Source organism: Mus caroli, unplaced genomic scaffold, assembly GCF_978045245.1.
Source record: "Mus caroli unplaced genomic scaffold, Mus_caroli_1 scaffold_9, whole genome shotgun sequence".
Classification (NCBI taxonomy): Eukaryota; Metazoa; Chordata; class Mammalia; order Rodentia; family Muridae; genus Mus; species Mus caroli.
The window spans coordinates 76,528,549-76,552,136 of record NW_028227264.1 but is presented as its reverse complement, the minus strand read 5'-3'; the positions used below and the strand labels follow the sequence as shown (position 1 = coordinate 76,552,136).

The 23,588-nt window shown below is 48.4% G+C and overlaps 1 protein-coding gene across 1 annotated transcript in view; it reads left to right on the top strand.

The window, feature by feature from the left end:
• Trappc10 (trafficking protein particle complex subunit 10) overlaps positions 1 to 23,588 on the top strand; it is a 58,635-nt gene that overhangs the window by 26,367 nt on the left and 8,680 nt on the right. Inside the window, exons 6-20 of the mRNA XM_021174541.2 lie at positions 1,622 to 1,733; positions 4,032 to 4,279; positions 7,137 to 7,283; positions 7,883 to 7,997; positions 8,317 to 8,393; positions 9,303 to 9,394; positions 10,748 to 10,888; positions 11,235 to 11,347; positions 14,546 to 15,060; positions 15,919 to 16,060; positions 17,325 to 17,483; positions 18,064 to 18,293; positions 19,765 to 19,865; positions 21,038 to 21,164; positions 22,426 to 22,596. Of these exons, the coding sequence (XP_021030200.1) occupies positions 1,622 to 1,733; positions 4,032 to 4,279; positions 7,137 to 7,283; positions 7,883 to 7,997; positions 8,317 to 8,393; positions 9,303 to 9,394; positions 10,748 to 10,888; positions 11,235 to 11,347; positions 14,546 to 15,060; positions 15,919 to 16,060; positions 17,325 to 17,483; positions 18,064 to 18,293; positions 19,765 to 19,865; positions 21,038 to 21,164; positions 22,426 to 22,596 (2,490 nt within the window). The remainder of the gene's footprint in view (positions 1 to 1,621; positions 1,734 to 4,031; positions 4,280 to 7,136; positions 7,284 to 7,882; positions 7,998 to 8,316; positions 8,394 to 9,302; positions 9,395 to 10,747; positions 10,889 to 11,234; positions 11,348 to 14,545; positions 15,061 to 15,918; positions 16,061 to 17,324; positions 17,484 to 18,063; positions 18,294 to 19,764; positions 19,866 to 21,037; positions 21,165 to 22,425; positions 22,597 to 23,588) is intronic.

Here is a 23,588-nt window from a genome sequence, read left to right as displayed (position 1 = left end):
TCAGAATTTGAGAATGGTACTACAGTTATATGAGGTGTTAATGTGGTAGGAAGCTGACTAAGAGCTCAGTACAAATCACTGTTTTCTTGGCAACATTTCTGTAAGTCTAAAAGTAATTCAGATTAAAAGTAAGAAAGCAATGTGGAGTGAATGAGGAAAGAACCCAACAAATGCCATGCCGTGCGTGGCATGGCTGAGGGTGTGGTGCTCATTACAGGAGCCTACACTGTTGTGTACTGCTGCCTAGGCAAGTCTCCTGGCAGCCTAATTCTCAGACAGACCGTGAAGAGAGGTTACCAAGGCCATGGAGGGGATGGTCAGGCTGTGTAGTAGCGCAGATTTGTAACTTCAGGGATGGAAAGGTTATGGGTGTTACTTGTGCAAATGTGAGGGCGTAGACTGACGCAGACCAGCTGGGCGTGTAATCTGCGTGTTGGAGACTGGTGGTGGGAAGATGGTAAGTCTGAAGCCAGCTTGGGCTGCATTGTGAGAGCCTATCCTGAAAGGAAGAACAAATACTACAGTTGAAAAAGATTAATTTATTGCAGTGTTCAGCATGCAAAGCACTTGATTTAAAAGGGGACAGGGGGAGGTGAGGAGCATCTATCAGTGTCTGTGAGACACTTGTTTGCCAGTGTTCTCAGAGGCAGCAAAACACACACTGGAGAGGTCCTGTGCTTCGAAGGTTAAGCCAGCTGCTCCCTGTAGCTAGCGTCTATCTGGGTTATGGGTATCAGCTGAACTCACTGCCTAGTTACTGTGCCAGGAGCATGCAGCGTTTGCAGGCAGGAGTATGAGTTTGTCCTCTTACAGAAACCCTGCCCAGGGAATTTATTATCCACATAAAGAGCCAGATGAGGAACCCAGACTTCTGCTCAGCCTAGCTACAACTGGGAGAGATGATGAGGCTGGAGACTGTGTTCCTGATCCCTCTTCAGTGAGTGCTGTCTGGTGCTCCAGCCTGTAGGAACACTGACTGTAGCCACATGGAGTGAATCTGAGTGTGCAGCATTACACACACGTTTGTCTGCATCAGTGTGGATTTACACATGTTTGTCCTCTTGGCATTTGCTTTCATATAAAATGATAGAAATCAGAAGAAAAAAAAATTCCACAGGCATCTTTGTTATTTCACATTGTGTTGCACACACAAGTGCTAGCTGATGTCATCCATGATTCTCATGAGCTTACTGTATGCTGGTCAGAGTGGAGAAGGAAGGTATCAACAGCCAGTGCAGGAGCGCTAGGGCCTCCAGCAGATGCCTCACTGAACATGGGGCACAGACAGTCTGGGGGAGGCCAAAGAGTAAGCTATGTGGAGATTAGGAGTGAACATTCTAGCTCAAGAGACTAGGCAGCCGTGTGCCTGGGAAAGCAAGAGGCTGGCTCTGAGGTACCACTGGGACAGGTATCCCTGTGACCAGCTGTGTCCAGTGCTGCTGGAAAGCTAGGCCTGGTCTTGTTTTTCCTTCTCCTTTCTGTTCTCCGTCCTCCTATGTGAGCGAGTCCTGACGTGGTGTTGTGGAGGCTTGGTGATCACTGGCTCTGCCTCTTACACAGAACCGTCTGCCCTCCATTGCTGATGTGGCTCTAGGAGCTGACTGGTGTCTTTTGGTGGCAGGAGGAGCTTGCGTTTGTCTTTGAGATGCTGCAGCAGTTTGAGGATGCCCTGGTACAGTACGATGAGCTGGATGCCCTCTTCTCACAGTATGTGGTCAACTTCGGAGCTGGGGGTGAGTTCGTGTTTCAGCCACCATGCTGTTGCTCAGCGGTCTCCCTCTCCATTTCAGCCAGTCTGTTTGTTCTACAATTTGTTGTTGTCATTTGTTGTGTTTTATGCAAATTATCAGGGTCTTCGAATTCCTATTGGAAATAAAGTGAGAGATAATTAAGAATTAGTCACTGTCACTTTAGAAGATTTCTCAAGTAGTGAAAACATTTACAAAGCTCCTTTCTGACAGTAGAAGTCCTTCCCCTCTGTCTGCAGGCATCAGGATTCTTTCTGTGAGTTCATTTCCTGTGCCCTTCATCTTTCAAGCACTTAAATGGTATTTTAAAATTCTTCTTTTAAAATTGCTAAATTAGCACAACGAAAACACACACAAAATAAACAGTTGAAAGCTGGAGGATGTGTCAGTGGGTAAAGTGTCAGCACTAGGCCAGTGTGCTTATTTGGGTATGCCCAAGACCCAGCTCTGATCCCCCACAGCTCTCCAGGGCAGGGCAGGGCAGGGCAAGGAGTGCTTGCTTATCACCCTTTGGCAGGGACTCACTGGTCAGCCATCTTACCTAGTCGGGAAGCTCTGGGTTCAGTGGGAGACTCTACCCTAATAAAATAAGTCAGCAGTTGAAGAAGATACCCAGTGTTGATCTCTGGTCTCCACATGTACATGCACATGTGTGTACACACTCCACACATAGACACAACAATAAAAGAATTGCTAGTCACATGTCCACGTACACATATGTGTTCACACACAAACAGGTACGCATAGACATAACAATAAAAGAATTGCTGGTCATCCTGTTTTCATTGTTTATTTAGATAGAAACACTATCATATTGTTGAGATTCTTAGAAAAAAATTTTAAGTTATGTGTGTGAAGGAAGGCTTTAGATTCCCTGGAGCTGGAGTTACAGGCAGTTGTGAGCTAACCTGATGTGGGTGCTGGGAACTGAACTCAGGTCTTTTGCAAAAGCAGCAAGAGCTCTTAACTGCCGAGCCACCTCTCCAGTCCCCGACTGAGATGTGTTTCTCTTCCTTTCTTGTTGGCACTGTCATGGGTCCTCTCTGGGCTCCCTCCGGAGATCCTTGCAGATCCAGTGCTAGACTGTGGGCTGTTTTCTCTTTGCCCACCCAATCCCTGGGCTGAGCTAGATGTGTTTTTAAGAGCCTGTCACTATGTCTGAAGGAAGCAGCAATGTCCGTGGTACAGCCAACTGTATGTAGCTCCGCTGAGGACCCGGAGAACAATGAGTTACTAGGACAGTTGGCATTCCTGGGCCTGCCCTAGTTCTGAGATGGGTCTCGCTCACTGGCCTGTACTCCAGGGCAATCCTTAGGTAATAGTTTGGATGTCTGACTCTGCCAATAACCAGATACCAATCTATAGCCAAAGTAAAACATTTGTTAGTTAAACTATTGGAATTAGAAAGGCCTACTGTTTCTCACATTTCTTTCCTTTTAAAGATCTGCTTGCTTTATGGTGTTCTGCTTGCATGGATGTCTGTGGGGGTATCAGATCCCCAGGAACTAGAGTTACAGACGGGTGAGCTGCTATGTGGGTGCTGGGAATTGAGCCTGGGTTAAACTGCAAGAGCAGCCAGTGCTTTTAACTGCTGCACCATCTTCCAGCCCCTCTCACATTTATTTTTATGTTACATATCCATATAATCCATATAATAGACACATTTTTTCTTGACTATAAAAATCTTAAATTTCACACAATTTCTTTTTTTCCCCCTTGGTTTAAAAATAAATGTAGGTCAATTTAAAATCTAAAACTAACCCCAGGCCAAGTTTTGTAGTTGAATGAAAGGATTACTTCAACATGGACTTCTGGGGGGGTGCCAGGCAGGGCTCTGATACAGTTAGAGTCGCTACAGCCTCCTCCCTGTTCCTCCATCCTGTCCTCTGGTTCCTCCACTCATGGCTGGTAGGGGAAGCTCTGAGTAAGCAGAGGCAGTACCAGGATGGTCAGGAAGTCACTGTGCCCACTGACATGGAGCTGAGGTGCCCACAGTTCTACAGCCTGTGAGCATCAAGGTGGCTGCCCTACTCATTGTATACATGCACAGGACCTCCTGGGCGTGGTATGATGCTGTGTACAGCCACCAATACAATGATCTACATGAGTGTGCTTGTGGGAGCCTCCCCATCTCAAAGCACTGGCTGACTGGTGGGGGGGTGGCTTGTGGTTAGCTGGTTGGAAAACTGCTTGCTCCTGCACGAAACCTTGAAGTCTTGGGCAGGAGCTTTAGTTAGGTGAGGTGCCTGCAGTCAGCATCTTTCATGATGTGTGTTTGTTTAGATGGTGCCAACTGGCTGACTTTTTTCTGCCAGCCGGTGAAGAGCTGGAACGGACTGGTGCTCCGCAAGCCTATAGACATGGAGAAGCGTGAGCTGATACAGAAGCAAGAAGCCACTCTGCTGGACCTGCGAAGCTACTTGTTCTCCCGCCAGTGCACCTTGCTCCTCTTCCTACAGCGGCCCTGGGAGGTGGCTCAGCGCGCCCTGGAGCTGCTGCATAGCTGTGTGCAGGAGCTGAAGCTCTTAGAAGTGAGTTGGCTTCTCCTCCCACTCACCTTCTTCTGGGAAGTGTGGGACCTTATGGATGTGTGAGGAAGCCAGTGAGTGGTGGGTTGAATTGTTATCTGTAGTGATAGAAAAATCTTAACCCTGTAGAGACTAATTCACCTAGGGGATGCCGATCTCTTCACTGCCTGGAGGCATGCCCACAGGAGTCACATGGTAATCCAGTGACCTATTCACCTAGGAAATTCACATGTGCATATATATAACGTTAGGTCCACAGCACCATTTCTCAGTGGAGACTTCCAAAGTGTTTGACCCAGAGCTATAGGTATTGTTATATAACCTTCATCATCCACACCCAGGGGCATCCCATGCCCTGCTGCAGGCTTCCCAAGGAGTGGTCATTGTGAGGTCCTGATGACATGTAGAGAGTCATAGAAGTCACATTACCCTTGCTGTGGCCACAGCTGACTGAAGCAGCTTAGAGGAACACTCTTGGTTCACAGCTTTAGAGATTACCCTGGCAATGACCATGGTGGAGGCTCCTCACACCTCAGAGAGTCAGGAAGCAGAGAACAAGCTAGCACTGAGACCAGTCTGTAGCCTTCAAGACTGTCCCTAGTGGCCTACTTCAGCAGCAAGACCCCACCTCCTAAAGGGAACAGTCTTCCACATAGTGCTGCCCCTGGAGGAAATCTTAGAACGTGAGCCTGTGGGCAACAGCTCAGCTTCAAACACAGGGGTAATTTGCTCCGTTAGCTAAGACGTTGGTTTGTCAGTATTTCATAATACAGTAACATTTTTGTATACCCATAATATTAAATGACAGGCCCAACATGTTTTTGAAATAATCTTAAAAGATTTATGCAACTTGTATGACAAGAGTGCATGCATGTGGCTGTGGACCTATTGCTTTCCACCTTACTCCTTTATGGCACTCTCCTGGGGCTGGAGAGATATTGGCTCAGCAGTTAAAAACACTGGCTGCTCTTCCGGAACTTTGATTCTCAGCACCCACATCGTAGCTCTTAACTATCTATGATTCTAGTCCCAAGAGAGCCAATGACCTCTTCTGCTCTCATTGAGCACCAGGCACACACATGTAGCTTATAGACATATACAGACAAAGCAAAACACTCATTCATGTACTGTGGTTAAAAGAATTTTTAAAAAACAAACAAAAAGACATGGTCTCTCACTGAACTAGAAATTCACCATTTTGGCTAGGGTGACTGGTTAGTGAGCTCGCAGGATCTACGTGTCTCCATCCCACTCCCTCCCGTTGCTGAGGTGACATGGTGTGAAGGTATGCCTGGCTATGTCTGTGGGTCCTGGGCTTTGAACTCAGGTCCTTGTACTTGCATTGGAAGCACTCTTGCCATTGAGCTGTCTCCATGGCTCCCTCTTTTTTTTTAACCTAATTATTTTTTACCAAATTACTTTTCTTACCTTAAATATGTTACCAAGTAAGTAGAGTAAATAATCTTCCACAATGAAACATGATTCTTCTGGACACCTCTGGTGACACTGGCAGGGACTCTGCCTTAGCTCTCTCTGTACTGCCCTGTTCCAGATGAATCTCTTGTTCCCCCAAGAGGTCTTTCTTTCCCCAGTGTCTACCAGGGGAGATGGCACCTTAGCCTCGGCTCACAGACTTGCAGCCTGGAGTGATGATAGTTCCTCTTAGTGAGGAGCCTCCTGGTTAGGTGAGGGTGCTGCCATCCCCAGAGGGCAAGCTCTTTTGGGGTCTTAGTGCTGCCCCCTTGGTGTGGTCTGCTTCTGATGAAAGCCATGAGACTCTGAGGGAACTTGTTCTGTGCTCTATGCAAGTGAGTAATCTGACCCTTGAGAGACTGGCCATGCTGTCATCCAAAGCAATTCCAAGGACACTCCTGGTTCAGGAGTCTGTCTCATAAGGACAACATGGCCTACACACAGTGCAGAATTCACTTCTGTTTCACTTTAAGTAGAGCCAAGTAGCTTGTCTGACCAAAACTAAGATATCAGCTGCAGGATAACCCATGTCAGTCATCAATGCTGGACATATTCTGTTTCACAGATTGGGGCAAGGTGTGCTTTAGGTTGATTGTAATGGGTATGTGCTTTCTTCTGCTGTCACTAGCTATGGTGACAGTAACTGCTTTTCCCTGCTTACTTTTCTGGATGATGTTCCAGGCACCTCAGATGTTGTATGGAGTCTATTGTGCATGCTCTCGTGTGCATCTGCCTAAGCTACAAGAATTCTTTAATTCTAGTACCACTCTACCTGCTGTAAAGCAATCATCTGTCATTGTTGAATGTCATTGATGTCCTTTTTGAATAGTCTATTCCTAGTGTGACCATACAGTCACCTGAGGTCTTGGTACTCCCCTTTAGATAAATATAACTAGGCCTCATGCCAAGCCAGGTGATAGTTAGCTTTTCATAGGTGTGTGTGTGTTATATGAATACTTGTCTGCATATATGTCTGTGCACCACATGTATGCTTGGTGCCCTTGGAGGCCAGAAAAGAACATTAGATACCTGGGGCTGGGTTACGGTTGGTCATGAGACACTGTATGAGTTCTGGGAGTTGAACCTAGATTCTTTGGAAGAGTAGCAAGTGCTTTAACCTCAGAGTCAACTCTCAAGTTCCCATCGGTTTTTCCTAATAAGAGATTAAAATTAGGTAGCTGAAAATTGTACACTAGCTAAGTCCTTTATAATCACCGAACACATGACTCAAAGATATATTTGTATACAGATCACTCCTGTCTGTGGCTTGTGATAGGTTACTGCTCTCTCTGGTTGTGGGCTATGTCCATGTTATACTGTCTGAGAGCTGAAAGCTATGGGTTTGTGCTTACTGCATCCTCATGTGCCTGTGCTTGCACTCTCATAGGTCTCTGTCCCTCCCGGTGCTCTGGATTGCTGGGTCTTTCTGAGCTGTCTAGAGGTGTTGCAGAGGATAGAAGGTTGCTGTGACCGGGCCCAGATAGACTCCAACATTGCCCACATGGTGGGGCTGTGGAGCTATGCCATGGAAAAGGTACCTGCCACTGGATGAAGGGTCTGCGTTGTCTAAGGGTGCCCGTGTGCCACAAAGCACAAGCAGTTTCTTTAGACTATCGTGGGTAGTCTCAATGTCCTCACAGTGAGTCTGGACACAGCCATGGGGTCAGAGATTTTTAGTTCTTGACACTTCTTCAGCAGATGGCAAGTAAGGCAGTGTTAGGGCCGGGATTGGGCAGTGAAGAAGGCGTGGTGGGCAGCAGTATGTGGAGATGCAGGGGTGAGGGAAGAAGGTGCAGCGTGTGGAGATGCGGGTAAACCAGTGTGTGTTGTGCGTGAGCTGCAGGGACAGGGTACTGGTGGGGAATGACTGCACACAGAGCAGTAAAGAGTGGGACATGTTAGCTGCATGGACGGGGAGAGGATTCCTGATGCCAGCTCTGTCCCAGAATGAACCAGAAAAGGTGTGAGCTCACAGCAGTCCATGTAATGCAGCGTAAAATTCAGGCAGTAATCATTGAGATAAAGCTAAATCCGTCCACAATGAGTGGGCATCAGGATTATATACTTACTACATTTGTGGGTTGCCTGTTGAGTTACAGCAAATGGACTAAAGTGATGTGTTTCCCTCAACAGCTAAAGTCCTTAGGGTACCTATGTGGACTTGTATCAGAAAAAGGGCCCAACTCAGAAGATCTCAACAGAACGGTTGATCTTTTGGCGGGACTAGGAGCCGAGAGACCTGAAACAGGTATGCTTGGTACTGAAGCACAGTAGAGAATGCCCGAACCCAGAGCTTCCACTGTCAGGTGGAGCTCAGGGCAAGTGTGTGGATCTGAGTGTGCCCCATTCATAAGTCATTTCTCTATTTGAGGGTTTTGTAGAGGATGCTTCTAAGAAATATAATCTCAGAGAACAGTTTTAGAGGAAGTGTAGATCACACTGCTAAGGCATAAAAGTCCCATAAGAGTCCGCTGAAGTCATCACTCTGAGATCTGAAAGTGAGGGTAACTCGTACAACCAATCATTCATGCTGCTGAGTCAGGATGCTCACTTGCATTGTCTTTCAGCCAACACAGCTCAGAGTCCTTACAAGAAGCTCCAGGAAGCACTGTCCTCAGTAGAGGCCTTTGAAAAGCACTACCTGGTAAGTATAGCGACTATAGAGCCATTCCCCTGGCTGACTTTGTTCTCCCTCATGGCCTTTTGAATGGGATGAACTGGTACTTTAGAGCCTTATTGTTAGCCCGAGGAGTTTATTTGGTATAGTTTATTTGTGTATAAAGACTGGGTAATTGCTCACATGTTCCTTAGTGCCCCTGAGATCATAATTAGGCAAATACAGCATGGAAATACTTAAGATTTTGTTCAATGTACATTTTCCCTTTTAGTAAATAGAAACTGCAAGAGCAGATTGTGAGTATTTCTATTGTCAAAGTGCACATTTGTGTTCGAGGAGAGCTGTCGTGCTTGGTCCCAGAGAGCAATGGAAGAAAGGTGCCAGCTCAGACCCCAGACTGTGAGCTGGGGAGCGTGTGCAAGTCTGTTTGGTGTGTGTGTCCCATTTCATTAGCTGGAAGGACATGTGCTAGGAAGGGTGTCCTCCAACAGAAGCAGTGAGGGAGCTGTGCAGGCTGAGCCATGTGAGCTCGTGCTTGTCTTTTATCGTGTGCTTCATAACGCAGGTTCAAGGTGCGCACTTTGTATGGACATTATGGTATGTCATGTGACAACTTAAAAGTGGATCCCAAGTGAGAACTGTCACTCACAGTGTCTCGCTGCAGCTTTGGGTACAGTAAATACAAAGTGTGCCCTAAGAGTTCAAGTACAGGGCTAGAGGGAGGGACATGCAGCACAGCTTGTGCAGAGGACCTGGGTTCCTTTCCCAGGACCCACATTGAGAGGCCTGTAGCTCTAGCTCCAGGGCATCCAGAGCCTCACTGGGCCCCTGCACTCATGTGCATGTGCCTTCAGCTCCACATACATGTAATTACAAGTAAAATACATCTTAAAAGTAAATTCAAGTACATAATTGTGCTTTTTTACCTTTTCACAGGACTTGTCCCATGCCACCATTGAGATGTATACAAGTATCGGGCGGATTCGATCTGCCAAGCTTGTTGGAAAAGATCTGGCAGAATTTTACATGTAATTGATGGTGAACTCTGATTTTAAGCATTTCACACATATAATGAGAAAGTTTATATAGAGAGTTAATGTAAAGTTTGTATAACTTGGTAGATGGAAACAGGTAGAATCCACTAGGCAGTCATCATCTTCGAGTTTCTTCCAGAACCATGTGGGAAATTTTGGCTTATTTGGTTTTTGGTTAATGGTTGTTACTGATCTTTGACCTGCTGTATTTAATTATCTTTAGTGATACATATCCAGTTATATATGCATAAAACATTCTAATTTAATGAACAATGAAAAATTATCTCAGAGCCTGCCTCCAGGGTAGGTAAGCAGTGTTTGATCATGTAGGCCTTCTCTAGAGTGCGTCACAGACCCACTGGAAACAAGTGGGTGGGACGAGCTGGGAGAGAGCACAGAAACCTGCTCTAGCACTGGAGATTGAATGTGGCAAAACTGATCTGCTGAAGAAAAGCAAGCATGGCCTGGCACAGTGGGATTCAGTTTCAAAGCGCTGCAAAGAGCTATCACTTATAAAGGGGAGGGGGAGCTTGTGTACTGAAATATGTACTTAAGGGAATCTTAGTAGATGAGACAAAAAACTTGTGTGGATTGCTGCTGGTTAGGGGTTTTTAAGATGCCTACTTGACCCCCAGTTTTCTGGAGCAACCATCCCTCACCTAGCTTATGGTGAAGTGGAGGGAGGGGAGGCTGGAACTGTGAGCAAGTTCAAGGGATCATGCTCCACTCCTGCAGCCTTCCAGTGCTGAGAGTTTAATGCACTTGACCACTACAGAATCCAGAGGCACAGATTCCCAGTGCCAGGCACTGGTCTGCTGGCTAAGACCTGGAGATGCAATTCACCCTTACCACATACTAGCTAAATGACAGTTGGCCTTCCTCTTCTTAAGGTTCTCCAGATTGTATGGGAGCACTGAATACTTAGAGTGCTTCCTAACCCTAAAGGTAGCTTGTATCTGCCCAGTCATAGCTGACCACACTTTATGGCTGGACTATAAGGACTGTTGGCATGGGTCAGTGTGGCATGTCTCAGCTTGTTACCAGGGCTTTGGACAAGCCTTTCCCTTCTCCCAGGCCAGACTGTCCCACCTATCATTAAGAAAATACTCTTATCCACTGACCTGAAGTATAGCTAGGAAAGGTGAACGATGTGTCAGATGCCAGGACAGCTACATGGTGTCACTATAGTCCACTGCTCAGATGCTGCCCCGGCAGTCTCTATGGCTTCCTCCTAGGAGGGGTGGGAAGGCCTATGGGTGGATTGTAAATCCATGCAAGTGTCATATGGACATCTGAAGTGCTGGCCCTTGTGAGGCCCAACAAGCTTCTGTTTGCTAACTTTGCAAGGAGGAAAAGGTCGCCACAGAAGGCAGAAATGTATCTTCAGGGAGCTTTGAAAAATTACCTGGCTGAGGGCTGGGCCCTGCCTGTCACACACACAAGGAAGCAGCTAGCCGAGTGCCAAAAACACCTTGGGCAAATGGAAAAGTATCCTTTGAGACCAGTGTTGCCATAAAACAGGAAGCAGCTGTGATCATATGGTAGTACTACTGCCCACAACTGAGTCTGCTGGCAGCTCATAGTGTACCTTCACAGGGGATGGGGTGGGGTGGGGTATACCTGTAGCGCATAGATCAAGTGTCTACTCTTTTTTAAAATCTAACTTTGAGTTTCTAATAATGTTTAAAAAACAAAGACAGCTCTTCTTTGGGCCATGCTTTGAAGCTAGGCAAGGACATCTGAAGCTCCTTTGTCCCAGCATCCTCCTCAAGGGATCCTCCCTCTTAGTCCTCCCTCCTAGTCCTCCCTCCTGGCCCTTAACTCACCACTTCAGCTACTTGCAGACCAGCAGTCTTCTGGCCAGCGATCATCACCTGACAGAGGAGGAGCGGAAATACTTCTGCCAGGAGATCCTTAGCTTTGCCAGCCAGCAAGAGGACAACCCAGGTGAGACTGGTAGCCGATCCTGTGTCACAGGATTTTCAGTATGGTGTGAAAGGAGGAGAGGGGCGCGGCCATGCTGCCTGCCTGTGAGACTTAGCTGAGGATCTTTTTTTTTTTTTGGTTTTTCGAGACAGGGTTTCTCTGTATAGCCCTGGCTGTCCTGGAACTCACTTTGTAGACCAGGCTGGCCTCGAACTCAGAAATCCACCTGCCTCTGCCTCCCGAGTGCTGGGATTAAAGGTGTGTGCCACCACGCCCGGCTTAGCTGAGGATCTTTGTCTCTCCAGTTCTTTTCCTTTGCTGAACCTAAGTGAATCTCTGGACTTCACCCAAACAGGTTAGCATGCTTCTGTGAAGTAGAATGCTCTAGACAGTTTCTCACACAAGAGGCATTCACAGGGACCTATAGGACCTGAAGTCCCAGGCTCAGGTCTCTCTGATTATATCTGAGTATTTCCACAACTTGCTGTAATTTTTGTTTTATTTTTTTAAGACATGTTCTCACTGTGTGGTCCTGACTAGTGTAAAATTAGCTGTGTAGACCCACCTGGTCTTAAACTTGAAATAGTCCTCCTGCATCTTCCTCTCAAGTACTAAGCATGCATTATCACACCTGTGTGTGTGTGTGGGGGGGGGGGTGGTCTGTGTGTCTGTGTGTGTGATGTCTCTGTCTCTGTCTCTGACTCTCTCTCTCTGTATGTGTCTCTGTATGTGTGTGTAAGCCAGTGTTGAAGTCAGGATGTCTTTCTTAATCACTTCACTTATTTTTGGAGGGAAGGTCTCCCACTGAACCTAGAACTTGTTCCTAAACTGGCTGGCCAGAGAGCTGCTGCAATTTCCCTGTCTCTGCTCCCTGTGCTGCAGTGGCTTTTATGTGGATGCTGCAGTTCCACACTGCGCTATACATGCATGCATGCCAAGCACCTAACCTATGAAGCCATCTCTCCAGACCCACATACAGTATTTTAATGGAGTTCAATGAAGAGCCACAAATCACTTAATTCTTGGCACATATATGTCTCAGTTATTTTTTGATTTAGAACATTTACTCTCATTTTTTTTTAAGACACTAGCACTTTCTTTTAAATATAACAGCTTTGCTGAGATAGAATTTATAGTTCATGAATTCCTATTTGAAGCATACAATTCAGTGGCTTTTAGCATATGCACAGATGTGTGTATCTCCTGGTACAGTCCATCTGTTACCTAGAACGAAACCCTATACTTGCCTTTCCAGTCCCCACAGCCACCTCTTTCTGTAGACTCCCATTACACGAAGTCTCTTGTAACTGGCTCCTTTGACTCTAATGTTTTCAAGGCTCATGGTGTGTGGCATGTAGTGCTACACCACTTCTTTATTTCTAAGACATTGAGCCAGCTGTCATTCAGACCAATTCACCTTCTGGAATCTGTTCCTGGGTCTCCATCCGGGAGCCTCCAAGTTACAGACTCTGGAAGGTGAGATTCAGGGTAAGTGCTTGGAGGAAGACACTTGATGATTTTGTGTGGCCAGATGAAACTTAAAAAGTTTTGCTTCTTGTATTTAGTTGACTAAGCCCTTTTAGGAGAAACACCATGTTACACTCTCCCTTCAGGTTGCCATTATAAAGCACTGTGGCAAGAGCTGTAACAGGAGGCATTTGTTCTGAGTTGTAGAGGCTAGAAGTGCAAGGGCAGTGTCTTAGTTAGGTTTTTACTGCTGTGAACAGACACTATGACCAAGGCAACTCTCATAAGGACAACATTTAATTGGGGCTGGCTTACAGGTTCTGAGGTTCAGTCCATTATCATCAAGATGGGAACATTGCAGCATCCAGGCAGGCATGGTGCAGGGGGAGCTGAGAGTTCTACATATTCATCTGAAGGTTGATAGCAGAATACTTCCAGGCATCTAGGTCTTAAAGACCCACAGGTCTTAAAGCCTACACCCATAGTGATACACCTACTCCAACAGGGCCACACCTTCTAATAGTGCCACTCCCTGAGCCAAGCATATGAAAACCATCATAGGCAGGTACAGTAGGGTCATGTTCTGGAGAGTGTTTCTTCTTTGCTGTGTCCTTAGATATAGTGCAAAAGACAGCAAGCACTCAGGATGTCTTCTCCTAAGTGCCACTTGACCTCTTTTTGTCTGATTAACCTCCCAAAGACCCACATCCAAATGCCACAGATGTGCATGCAGCAGGTTACATATGTCAGTCAGTCTGTAGCAGTTGTGAGTATGACAGCAACTTCTCCACAAAGGTTCTGGCTCCTGGGTGTGATCACAGGCTGCAGAAGTGGATTGCCCACCCATCCATAGAGCCACCCAATGATGTTCTCAGCAGCATCAGGTGGTTTGCTTTACAGACATCTCTGCTTGTTGCTGTGGGGGCCATGATGGGAGTGAGGGTATTCCCTCCTTTCCCTCCTGCTCCTTGGCCCCTCTGTGTGAGTAGGAGTTCTGAAAGCATTTGTCCGTTTCTTAGGTCACTTGTGGCAAGTCTGCTTTAATTTATGGGCAGACTTCGGTTGGTCGGTCGGTCAGTCGGTTGGTCAGTTAGTTGGTTAGTTTTTAAATGGGCTCAGCTCAGCCACAGCCATAGTGACAGCCTCAGCTTCCCTGCTAAGCACACTTCCTCTGTGACGCCCCCCCCCCCCAGCCACCCTTTAGGTCATCAGGACTATTCAGTGGTTCCGCAGCACTGTACCATTCCTAGATTCAGCCAAGGCCTTTGTAGAAAGGAAGACACAGGACGGTGTAGAGAACACTGGGTTCTCACCCATCTCCATGTCTGTAGAGTGCCCACTGTGGGCAGCTGTCTTTCTGCTATCTCCATAGACTGGCAAATGCCAGGACTAACTTTCAGGGGCACAGTGGAGCACTTGGCTTCTTTACTGGAGAGTTTCTAAAAGTTGCTTAAGAGGTTACTTGGGTCCCTTGTGGAGGACCCTAGGAGTCGGACTGCTGAGCAGTCTTGTTTTGAAATTGAGGGGCGGCTCCTCCTAAAGTTGCCAGAGCAGCTGTGCAAATCTTTACTGCTGTTAATTTGCTCATTCCTAGAGTTGTAGAAACCTTTGTTTAGTCTGCTGTTATGATGGAAGGAGTGTGGGAGGTTGGGGGGTTTGCACTCTGTCCTGTGTCCCTGAGCTGGCAGTACACTGCCTCCCAGTGCCAGCAGGAGATGTGGTTCAAGTGTGGGACATGGTGTATGTTTGCAGGTCACAAGGTGGTACTGCCCATGCACTCATTTGCAAGGCTGAAGGATCTCCATTTTGACCCTCCCAATGCTGTGGTCCATGCGGGTGGTGTCCTGACTGTGGAGATAACGGTATGCAGCCAGATGCCCATCCCTGTGCACGTGGACCAGATTGCTGTCAATGTCCACTTCAGCATCGAAAAAAACAACTACCGGAAGACAGCCGAGTGGCTGACCAAGCACAAGACTTCCAATGGAATCATCACCTTCCCAGCTGAGGCCTCACTGTTCCCTGCATCTCAGAACAGCCTGCCCGCCCTGGAGTTGTCGGAGATGTTGGAGAGAAGCCCCTCTGATAACTCATTGAACACCACAGGCATTATCTGTAGGAATGTCCACATGCTTCTAAGGAGGCAGGAGAGTGGCTCTTCTCTAGAGCCGCCCTCAGGGTTGGCCCTGGAGGATGGGGCCCACATGCTGAGGTGCAACAGTGTGACCCTGCAGCCAGGCGCCAACAAGATAGCCTTCAAGACCCAGGTATGGGGCTGGGCTGGGCTCAGGGCAAGGCCCTCAGTTGGTGGTGATGGGGAGGGAGCCAGCGAGTGCTGTGAGGCCTCTGCTGCTTTTAGAGAAGATACAACTTTTTACATCTTTTCTACACAGTAGTTTGGCTGTTGATAAGTTTTGAATGAAGCTTAGGTTTTGTTTTTATTTTAAAACAGGCTCTTACACTGTAGCCCAGGTTGGCCTGGGATTCACTGTATAGCCTAGAGTAGCCTCAAGCTCCTGGCAGTCTTCCTGCCTCAGCCTCTCTACAGGCATGAGCCACCATCCCCCGCTAGTGAATGAAGGTTTTATGAAGATCTCTGTTTGGACTTTCAGTTAGCTTTTTAACTGGCTGTTGTTGGGTTTTTTTGTCTGGCTCCTGTGTGTGTGAGGAGGTTGTGAAGGTGACCTGCTGTGTAAGCTTTCCCACTGGTGGCTGTGTGGGTGTCAGCCCTGTGCATGTTGCTCAGATGGTGCATACCCTGTTCCTTTCACCTCATGAGAGCTCAGGGTCTGAGGAAGACGTTTGTGCCCCACATGGATATGGTCTTGCCCTGATGGGCCTTGTACCAACTGAATGCCTTACTCAGTATCTGCTGAGAAGTGCACCACATACAGGTCCTTACCCTGAATCTACCGCCCTGGAGGCTAAAGCTGAGCCATAAGCATCAGTTGCTCAGAAAGGCCCTGAGAGCCAGCAGTGTCTTGGAGCAGCTAGATGTAGGCGTGATACATGGACAGGGATGCAGGAAAGACGGGTAGCATTTGAGTGAGAGGACAGCCTGCCTTTACCTTCAGTACTTGTAACATATGAAGTGTCATCTTTCTAAGTACCTTGTTTTACCCCAGGCCAAAGAACCTGGAACATACACGCTGCGGCAGCTTCGGGCCTCGGTGGGCCCTGTGTGGTTTGTCCTGGCACACATCCACCCCATTGTACAGTATGATGTGTACTCTCAGGAGCCTCAGCTGCACGTGGAACCACTGGCTGGTGAGTGGGGCCTGCAGCCACACAGGAAGCCACAGAGGGTGTGAGGGAGAGTCTCGTGTACCACTTTGCACAGCACCTTGCTCCTCTGCTGTCTACCTACAGGGGATGCCAAGAAAGGGTAGTGGAAAAAGTCTGGGAGTCACTGGCTGCAGATCTGTGCGTGGAGATGTTCATTGTCCTGTGATTGCTAGCCACCATGCTTAGCTACCATGGAGTATCTGAAAGTAAGACACAAAGGCATTCTGCAGGGGACTTGTGTGACTGCTTCCTTTGGGTGGCATCGCACAGCGTAGTTCACAGTCTGATCAGGCTTCATCTTTGAAGTTCTGAGTGGGCTTGACTCCACAGCATGGCCCTAAGAAACCCAGAGTTTCTGTCCTGCTGGTAAGCTTTCAAAGTAGAAGGAGCAAACATTCACAAGTGACTGCATCCATGTGTCGTGTTCTGGAACACGAGAGGGGGAAGGTCTTAGACTAGGAACACCTTTATCTGCTGTCTTCTTCCATTCAGAAACATATGAAGGACTACAGTTTCCTGGTGCACATCCAGACACACAAGTGCACACACGAACCACACACACTCCTTGTCTTTCCATGCAAGGCCCTGGCTGCCTCAGGAGGCCATCACTAGCTATAGATCCTTGATTTTAGCTGTGAGCCACAATAAACTTCTTTCATTTAAAACAAAATGAAAAACACAGAAAGGAAAACTTTTTTCCAGTTAAATTTCCTCAGTTCACTCTACTTTATTTTGCAGCTTCTATCAGGGCCACCAGAAGATGCTCTTGGGTATCAGGCTCAGCAGTCTGTCTCCAGGGGCTCTTGCATGGGGGTGTATTAGGGACAGCCTGAGCTCTGCTCTTAGGAAGCCCTAGTCGTCGTTCCCCTCCCTCCCATGGCCTTGCCTCCTCTTCCTGCCTTTCCCTCTTGTCTCTGGACTCTCACCTGTCCCCTTGCCCTGACATTCTCTGGAGCAGCTCCACTGCCCACTTCCTTACTCTGTCCCAGAGCCTCCTGTCTGACTTGATAATTTATGAACACCATAATCTTACTCTGCCAGCCCAGGTGATATTCCCCTCCCACAGGGCCACAGTGTCCTTTGTTCTCAGTGAGGTCCTGCTGGGTGCTGTGGCCACACTGAGAGGAAATGGTACCCAGGACTAACAACCTCTGCAGTAAAGAAAGGAAAGCGGATCACTTCTCCATGGCTCCCATGAATGCTCTCTGTTGTAAAGAGGTAGTAATTGCTGTCTTGTTTCATTTAGATAGCCTTTTGGCTGGCATCCCTCAGAAAGTCAAGTTTACTGTCACTACTGGCCATTACACAGTAAAAAACGGAGACAGCCTCCAGCTCAGCAACGTGGAAGCCATGCTCATCTTGTGTCAGGCAGAGAACAGAGCCGTGGTCTACTCCAACTCAAGAGGTAAGGCAGGCTGAGCTGGCCACATTTATCACACACTTCCAGGATGGAGGGAGGACCAGGCGTCACTGCCCTGACACTTGTCTGACATCTTATCTTGTCCTCTGAGGTTAGTAAGTGGCTGGAGCATGGCATACGTTTAGGGATGTCACTAAGCATGGTGTGTTCATTAGGTGCCAAGTGCTGCCACCCTTGCTAAGTAGTACAGGTCACAGCTAGATCATGTTCCACAGGAGTGCTTTTCTAGGTTCATCCTCTTCAGCCACCATCAAAGAGCAAAAGCAGATGACCCTTTTAGGTCCCACGCCCTACCCCTCATCTTCTTTTTCCTTGGGGCAGATGTTGGTCTGCAGTGGGATAGAACATGCAGGCATGTGGGACTGCCCGTACATGTCGGCACTTTGAGCTGTGTCTGGCCTGTCAGCCTCCTGTGGAGCCCCATCTTGGTTCTTGGATTTTCCTGCCTCTCCCCTAGCACTGCCCTCATTCATGTACTTAGGACAGCAAAAACTCTTGGCAGCATCTCTGCTGACCGGGAACAAGGCAAGAAGCTGTGTCCAAGGTGACTTTCTGTCTCCCACAGAAGAGTGCTCCACGGCCCTGCTCCGGATCCAGTCCTCTGACAAGGTCACAAGCATCGGTCTTCCCACTGCACCTGCGTACCACGTGATCGAGTTTGAGCTGGAGGTTCTGTCTTTACCTTCAGCTCCAGCATCTGGCGGGGACACCAGTATTCCGGGGACACCAGAGCTCCACAGGAAGCAGAAGGATTCTCAGAGAGCTGGCCATTGCATGGTCACCACAGATCACAAGGTAGAGAGAGAAGGTCTTGGGTTGTGTGTTTAGGTAGTAGCCTCTGCCTGTCTGGGTCGGAGGAGCATGGAATCTGTTTCCTGTCCTCCTGTTCTCTCATGTCTGTTCTCTCGTGTGCAATCATCAGGGCCGCAGCCACCATAGAAGACAAGGAGACTCTGACTTCACTGTAGCTAGAGTGGTGTCACTGTGACACTGGGAGGGAGGGTAGATCCATGCATCCTATATCAAGGCTGCAGGAGTTATGTCACACCAACCCCGGGTCAACTCATCCAGGATCAGCTCCATTGAGGTAGGGCCTGGGGCTGGCATCTGTTGACTCATATCTCAGAGATATGGTTACTCAGGTTACAGGTGCATGTGAAACCAGCTCATGGAGTATTGTCAGGTGTGTCCACCTCCTGTGACTTAGGTTCCAGTTCTGAGGTCCCTTTAAGCCTCCCACATTATCCAGTATGGGTACAGGAACAGTAGGGTAGGCCTCAGCCAGGAGTCACTTTAAACTCAATCTCTGTAGAAGAGATTTGCCTCTCCAGTCTTCCAGTCGGTTGCTGTGATAAAGCCCTATGACCCAGACAGCTTGTAGAAGAAAGCATTTGCTTGTGGCTTGTGGTTCAGAGGGTCAGAGTCTATGACTATCATGGTGGGGAGCATGGCAACATGCAGGCAGGCATGGCACTAGAACAGTAGCTAAGGGCTTACATGCTTGATCTACAAGCATGAAACAGAGAGAGCTAGCTAGTATTGGTGGGCTTTTAAAACCTCAAAGACTGATCCAGTGACATACCTCCTCAGGAGGGCCACACCTAATCCTTCCCTGACAGTTCCATCAGCTAGGGGCCAAGTATTCATACATGAGCTATGGCCGTCCATGCTTATGCAAACCACTACACGGTCTCAAAAGTAATTAAGATTTCTCTTGTGTGCTGTGCAGAGAATACAGGGAGTAAAGATGATGTCTCTTTCAGTGGCAGATGTGGTTTGCACCCAGTAGGGTGGTCTGCTCTGTGGGAGAATAAAAACAAACTCAAGACCTGCTCCTCTCCTGCCCCCAGGGAGTGAGTCTTTGTCCACACCATATCCCACTTTGGTTGGCCTTTACCTAGGCTCTGTCAGGAGAGTGAAGGAATTGGGTGACTGCTTGCTTTCCAGTGCTTCTGGTTGCTTACAGCCTTGGAATACTTGGTGCGTTTGGCATCGTGGCCCCTGTGGACAAGGCACGGCTGCTCTGGCTTTTCTCCTGTCAGAGTGCATGTGCTGGGAGCTGAGCTGCTGTTCTGTCATGGCGTCCAATTCTGTCTTCATTCCTTGTTGGTTCCTTGTTTGTCACCTGTCTATGTGAGAATATGTTTAATAGAATTTCCTCTCAGGATAGTGATGGTGAACCAGAGAGAAGCCACTGTGCCCTGGCTGGATGGTGACAGGGTTGTGCTGTGGCCAGTGGGTTAGAGGTGTCCCTGTTTCTCTGCAGGTGTCCATTGATTGCCCGTGGTCTATCTACTCCACTGTCATTGCACTGACATTCAGTGTGCCCTTCAGGACCGAGCACTCTCTGCTCTCTGCTGGAACCCGGTAAGGAATGGGGGAGGCTAGCTCTGCTTCTTCTCTGGGATGGACCAGTGCATAGCTTGTCCCTGTGTGTCACTAGGGTTTTACGCATTGCTAGAGTAGCTCCCTGTGTCCTGGATACCCAGGCCATGTTCCCAGTTTCCTCTGTGTCACAGCTGACATGTCAGGGTAAAGTTTTAGGTGAAGTTCAGATCGGATCTTCAACTGATCACCAGTCCCTTTCTACCTGTCATCTCTGTTTTAAGAGACCGAGGTATTGGCACACTCCAGTTGATCAACTTCTATAAGAAGTTCCATTCTGGGCTGCCCAGTGCATCCCCATAGGTCTATGTCGCTAGTTCTCTGTCGCTGCACCCTCGGTCACTGCTAGCTGCCTCCAGGTAGAGAGTTTAAAACACTAATATTTGGGGTCTGGTGCTTCTTGGCTAGATAGGCTGCTCCATGCTCTACAGAGTGCTCATTGGTGCCTCTGGGTGATGTCACTACACCAACACCACAGCCTGGGTGCCCCAGGTATGCTGATGTCACCTGGGAACAGCCAGGCCACCTAGCTGAGCACTTCTGCTCTAGGGGCATCGTCAGACCTACTGCAGAGTGCAGAGATGTCAGGGCTACTGCTCTTCCTGCTTCAAGTGACAACACCGGCAGGCACCCTGACTCTTCCATCTTCCTGTAATAGTCTCTCTCCCGTGGACTTGGTTGTGAGGATGAAATGTTATACTAGCAGTACATTTTTTTCTTTATCAGTCAGAGCAGGAAAACATTACATGCAAAGGTTGAAAACCTCCATGATCTCTAAAGGATCCCGGGCAGCTTTGTTAGAGCAGCTAAGAAAGTGTCTGTATTGGTTCCTTGTCTTGTTGCTGTGACAAAAGCAACCTAAGGAAGGGTTTGTGAGGGCTCAGAGTCCTGGGGGGCCAGTCCAGCATAGTGGGGAGGTGGGTTGCGGCAGGGTTCAGCCGCTCAGACTACACCCACAGTCAGGAAGGAGAGAGGCAAATGTTAGTGCTCCGCTTGCTTTGCCTTCTCATCCACCCTGGGGTGCCAGCCCATGGAGTGACCCCACTGTGCTTAGGATGGGTCTTCCACGTCAGTTCACCTCATTGAGATAATCATCTTGGGCACGGGGTAAGAGTGCTGAGTGTGGGAGTGACCACTTTGTCTCTGTGTTTTAGAAAATACGTGCAAGTCTGTGTCCAGAACCTGTCAGAACTGGACTTTGAGCTGTCAGACAGTAATCTGGAAGACAAGGGTCATGCTACTGACCTGAGGCTGGCACCTCTGAACACACAGTCCCAGCAGGTAACTGTCTCTGCTCTGAGCACCAGATTCTCAGCAGGTCAGGGAAGGAGACCAGAGTGACTGGCTGATGCTGAGCAGATCCTGCTGCTGATTGGATGAGTTTCTGGTCACCCAGGAGGGCCTGGGTCAGAGCTGCACCCGGTCATTTGCCTGCCTGCATAGTTCACGTGTGGAATGGGTGGGCTTAGAAGGCTGAGGGGCAGCACGTGGCACAGGAATGCCTTTGTCATCTTAGATATAAGCCTTGAGCTTGCCCTGCCCCATGTGTGACTTACATAAACTCAGGCTTGTGTGGGATCTCTTACTTGTGTGCATGCCGTCACCCTGAGACAGTGTGGTCCTGACACATGCCGTCTGTCACCCTGTGCTGCTGTGGGGAAGGCCTCCGCACTGTGTTGCTTTGAGAAGCTCTTGTGTGGGCCCCACTCCCTGGCATTTTCCGTATGTGTTCTTTTGTTGTAAGTGTTGCTGAGTGTTGCTCAGAGGATTCCTGGTGGTGACTGCAGCTCCAGTCTTTCAGACTTTCCCACTAATACTTATTTGGCCATTGTTAGATTATTGCTGAGCCTGTCCCGGATCCTGTAGATGTAGACTCTAGTGTTTAGGCCATGTGTCTGGCTAGACTTGTTCCTAAGTTATTTTATGTTACTAGGAAATGATTGACATGGATGCATAAGGTGATGGTTGTGCTAACCTTCTGCACTGTGACAGTGTCTGAGAGAAATCACCTGAAAGGAAGGAAAGGTTCTTTGCCCCTGGTTCCAGAGGTTCCCTTTAGTCCATGGTCACTTCTGGGCTTGTGCAGAGGCTGCACATCGCGGGGGGAGCGCACAGTAGAGCAGAGCTGCTATTGCCATTACCTTATGAGAGCCAGAGAGTGAATGAGGAGAGAGGGGGAGGAAGTGGAGTGGGGAGCAATGTTCTTTTCATATCCCAGTGACCTCCTTCCTCAATCACTAGCTCACCTCCAGGCAGTGCCATTGGTCCAGCTGCAACAGTGTCATCTCCCATTACAGAGCCATGTAGGGAGTTTGATATGTCCTAATAATGATCCTGAAGTGACTTTTCATGACCTCTGATACAGTCAGAAAGCAGACTCCTTTTACCAGGTCTGTGCCAGGCCAGGCAGGCAGGAATGGGGCAGTGGTAGTTGCTGCTTAGCCATAGGAACCCACAGGCTCACAGCAGACTCTGCCTGACACATGCCCCTTTGCTCTTTAAGGCTCTGAGCACTGTGACCAAAGCCGTGCTTCTCTTACAGCTTATCCACAGCAAGCAGTCCGTGTTCTTTGTCTGGGAGCTGACGTGGACACAGGAGCCGCCCCCTCCTCTGCACTGCCAGTTCTCTGTGGGGTTCTCCCCAGCTTCTGAAGAGCAGCTGACCGTGTCCTTGAAGCCCTACACTTACGAGTTCCACGTGGAGAACTTTTTTGTATGTAATGTTACTGGGAAATGAGGCGTGGGATGGAAGCACAAGGCACTTCATGTTCTTGATACTGCTGAGGTCCTGGTGGATTCTTTCAATAGCTCAAGAAAGGTTGTGACCTCGGAGCAGCTGAGTCAGCCTGTCCTGTTTGTGATACTGTGTCCTTCCTGGGGTGCACCTACTCCTGGCAATGCTTACAATCCATGACTTAGACCCTGTCCTCTGTCTTCTTAGCAATCTGGGGGCACACGTTAAAGCCATTTCATCTCTCCTGAGTGCCTGCTTCCAGGCACTGCCTTCAAATACAAAACAGGCAATGTACAGGAGAAAGTTGTCCCTTTCTCATAATCTGCTTCTTGTTTAAGATTGAGTGTGCTGCTCTGAATGACTGTGAGCTGGACACACAGGCCTGCTTGGGTTTGGTCCCTGGACCGTGTTCTGGGCAGAACTATGAGGTTGCAGCTAGGAATTGGCAGGCGCGTCTTGGGGAAGGTGGTGCTGATTATGGATTTGACACCATCCCTTCCTTTTTTCTACCTCTCTCTAAACCACGTCAGACTAATTGTTTTGAAGCCCATGTTTTCAATTCTGTGTATTAGCCACAGAGTTAAATATCCCATTGTTGTGCCGGAGGGTTTACATTTCTCAGCATTCCCCAGCTGGTCATGTGACTAGCATTCTTCCTTTAGCAGTATCCTCAGGGCTCATCCATGTGGAAGCATGTGGCAGGACTTCTTGCTTTACTTGCAGGCTGTTCTACCTCAGATGGACCACATACCCTTCGTCTATATCAGTGGCCAGAATCTTCCATGTTGACAATGGGCTACTATGAATCTGATGCTAGGGGATCTACTTAGGACTTATGTGGACACACAGGACACAGATCTGCTTCTCTTGAATGAGTACCCCAGGCGGAGTGGGGGCCTAGTGTAACTGGGCAGGCTTTGAGAAACTGATGGACCAGGATCTCTCCTGGGACCCTGGTTCCACACTCACAG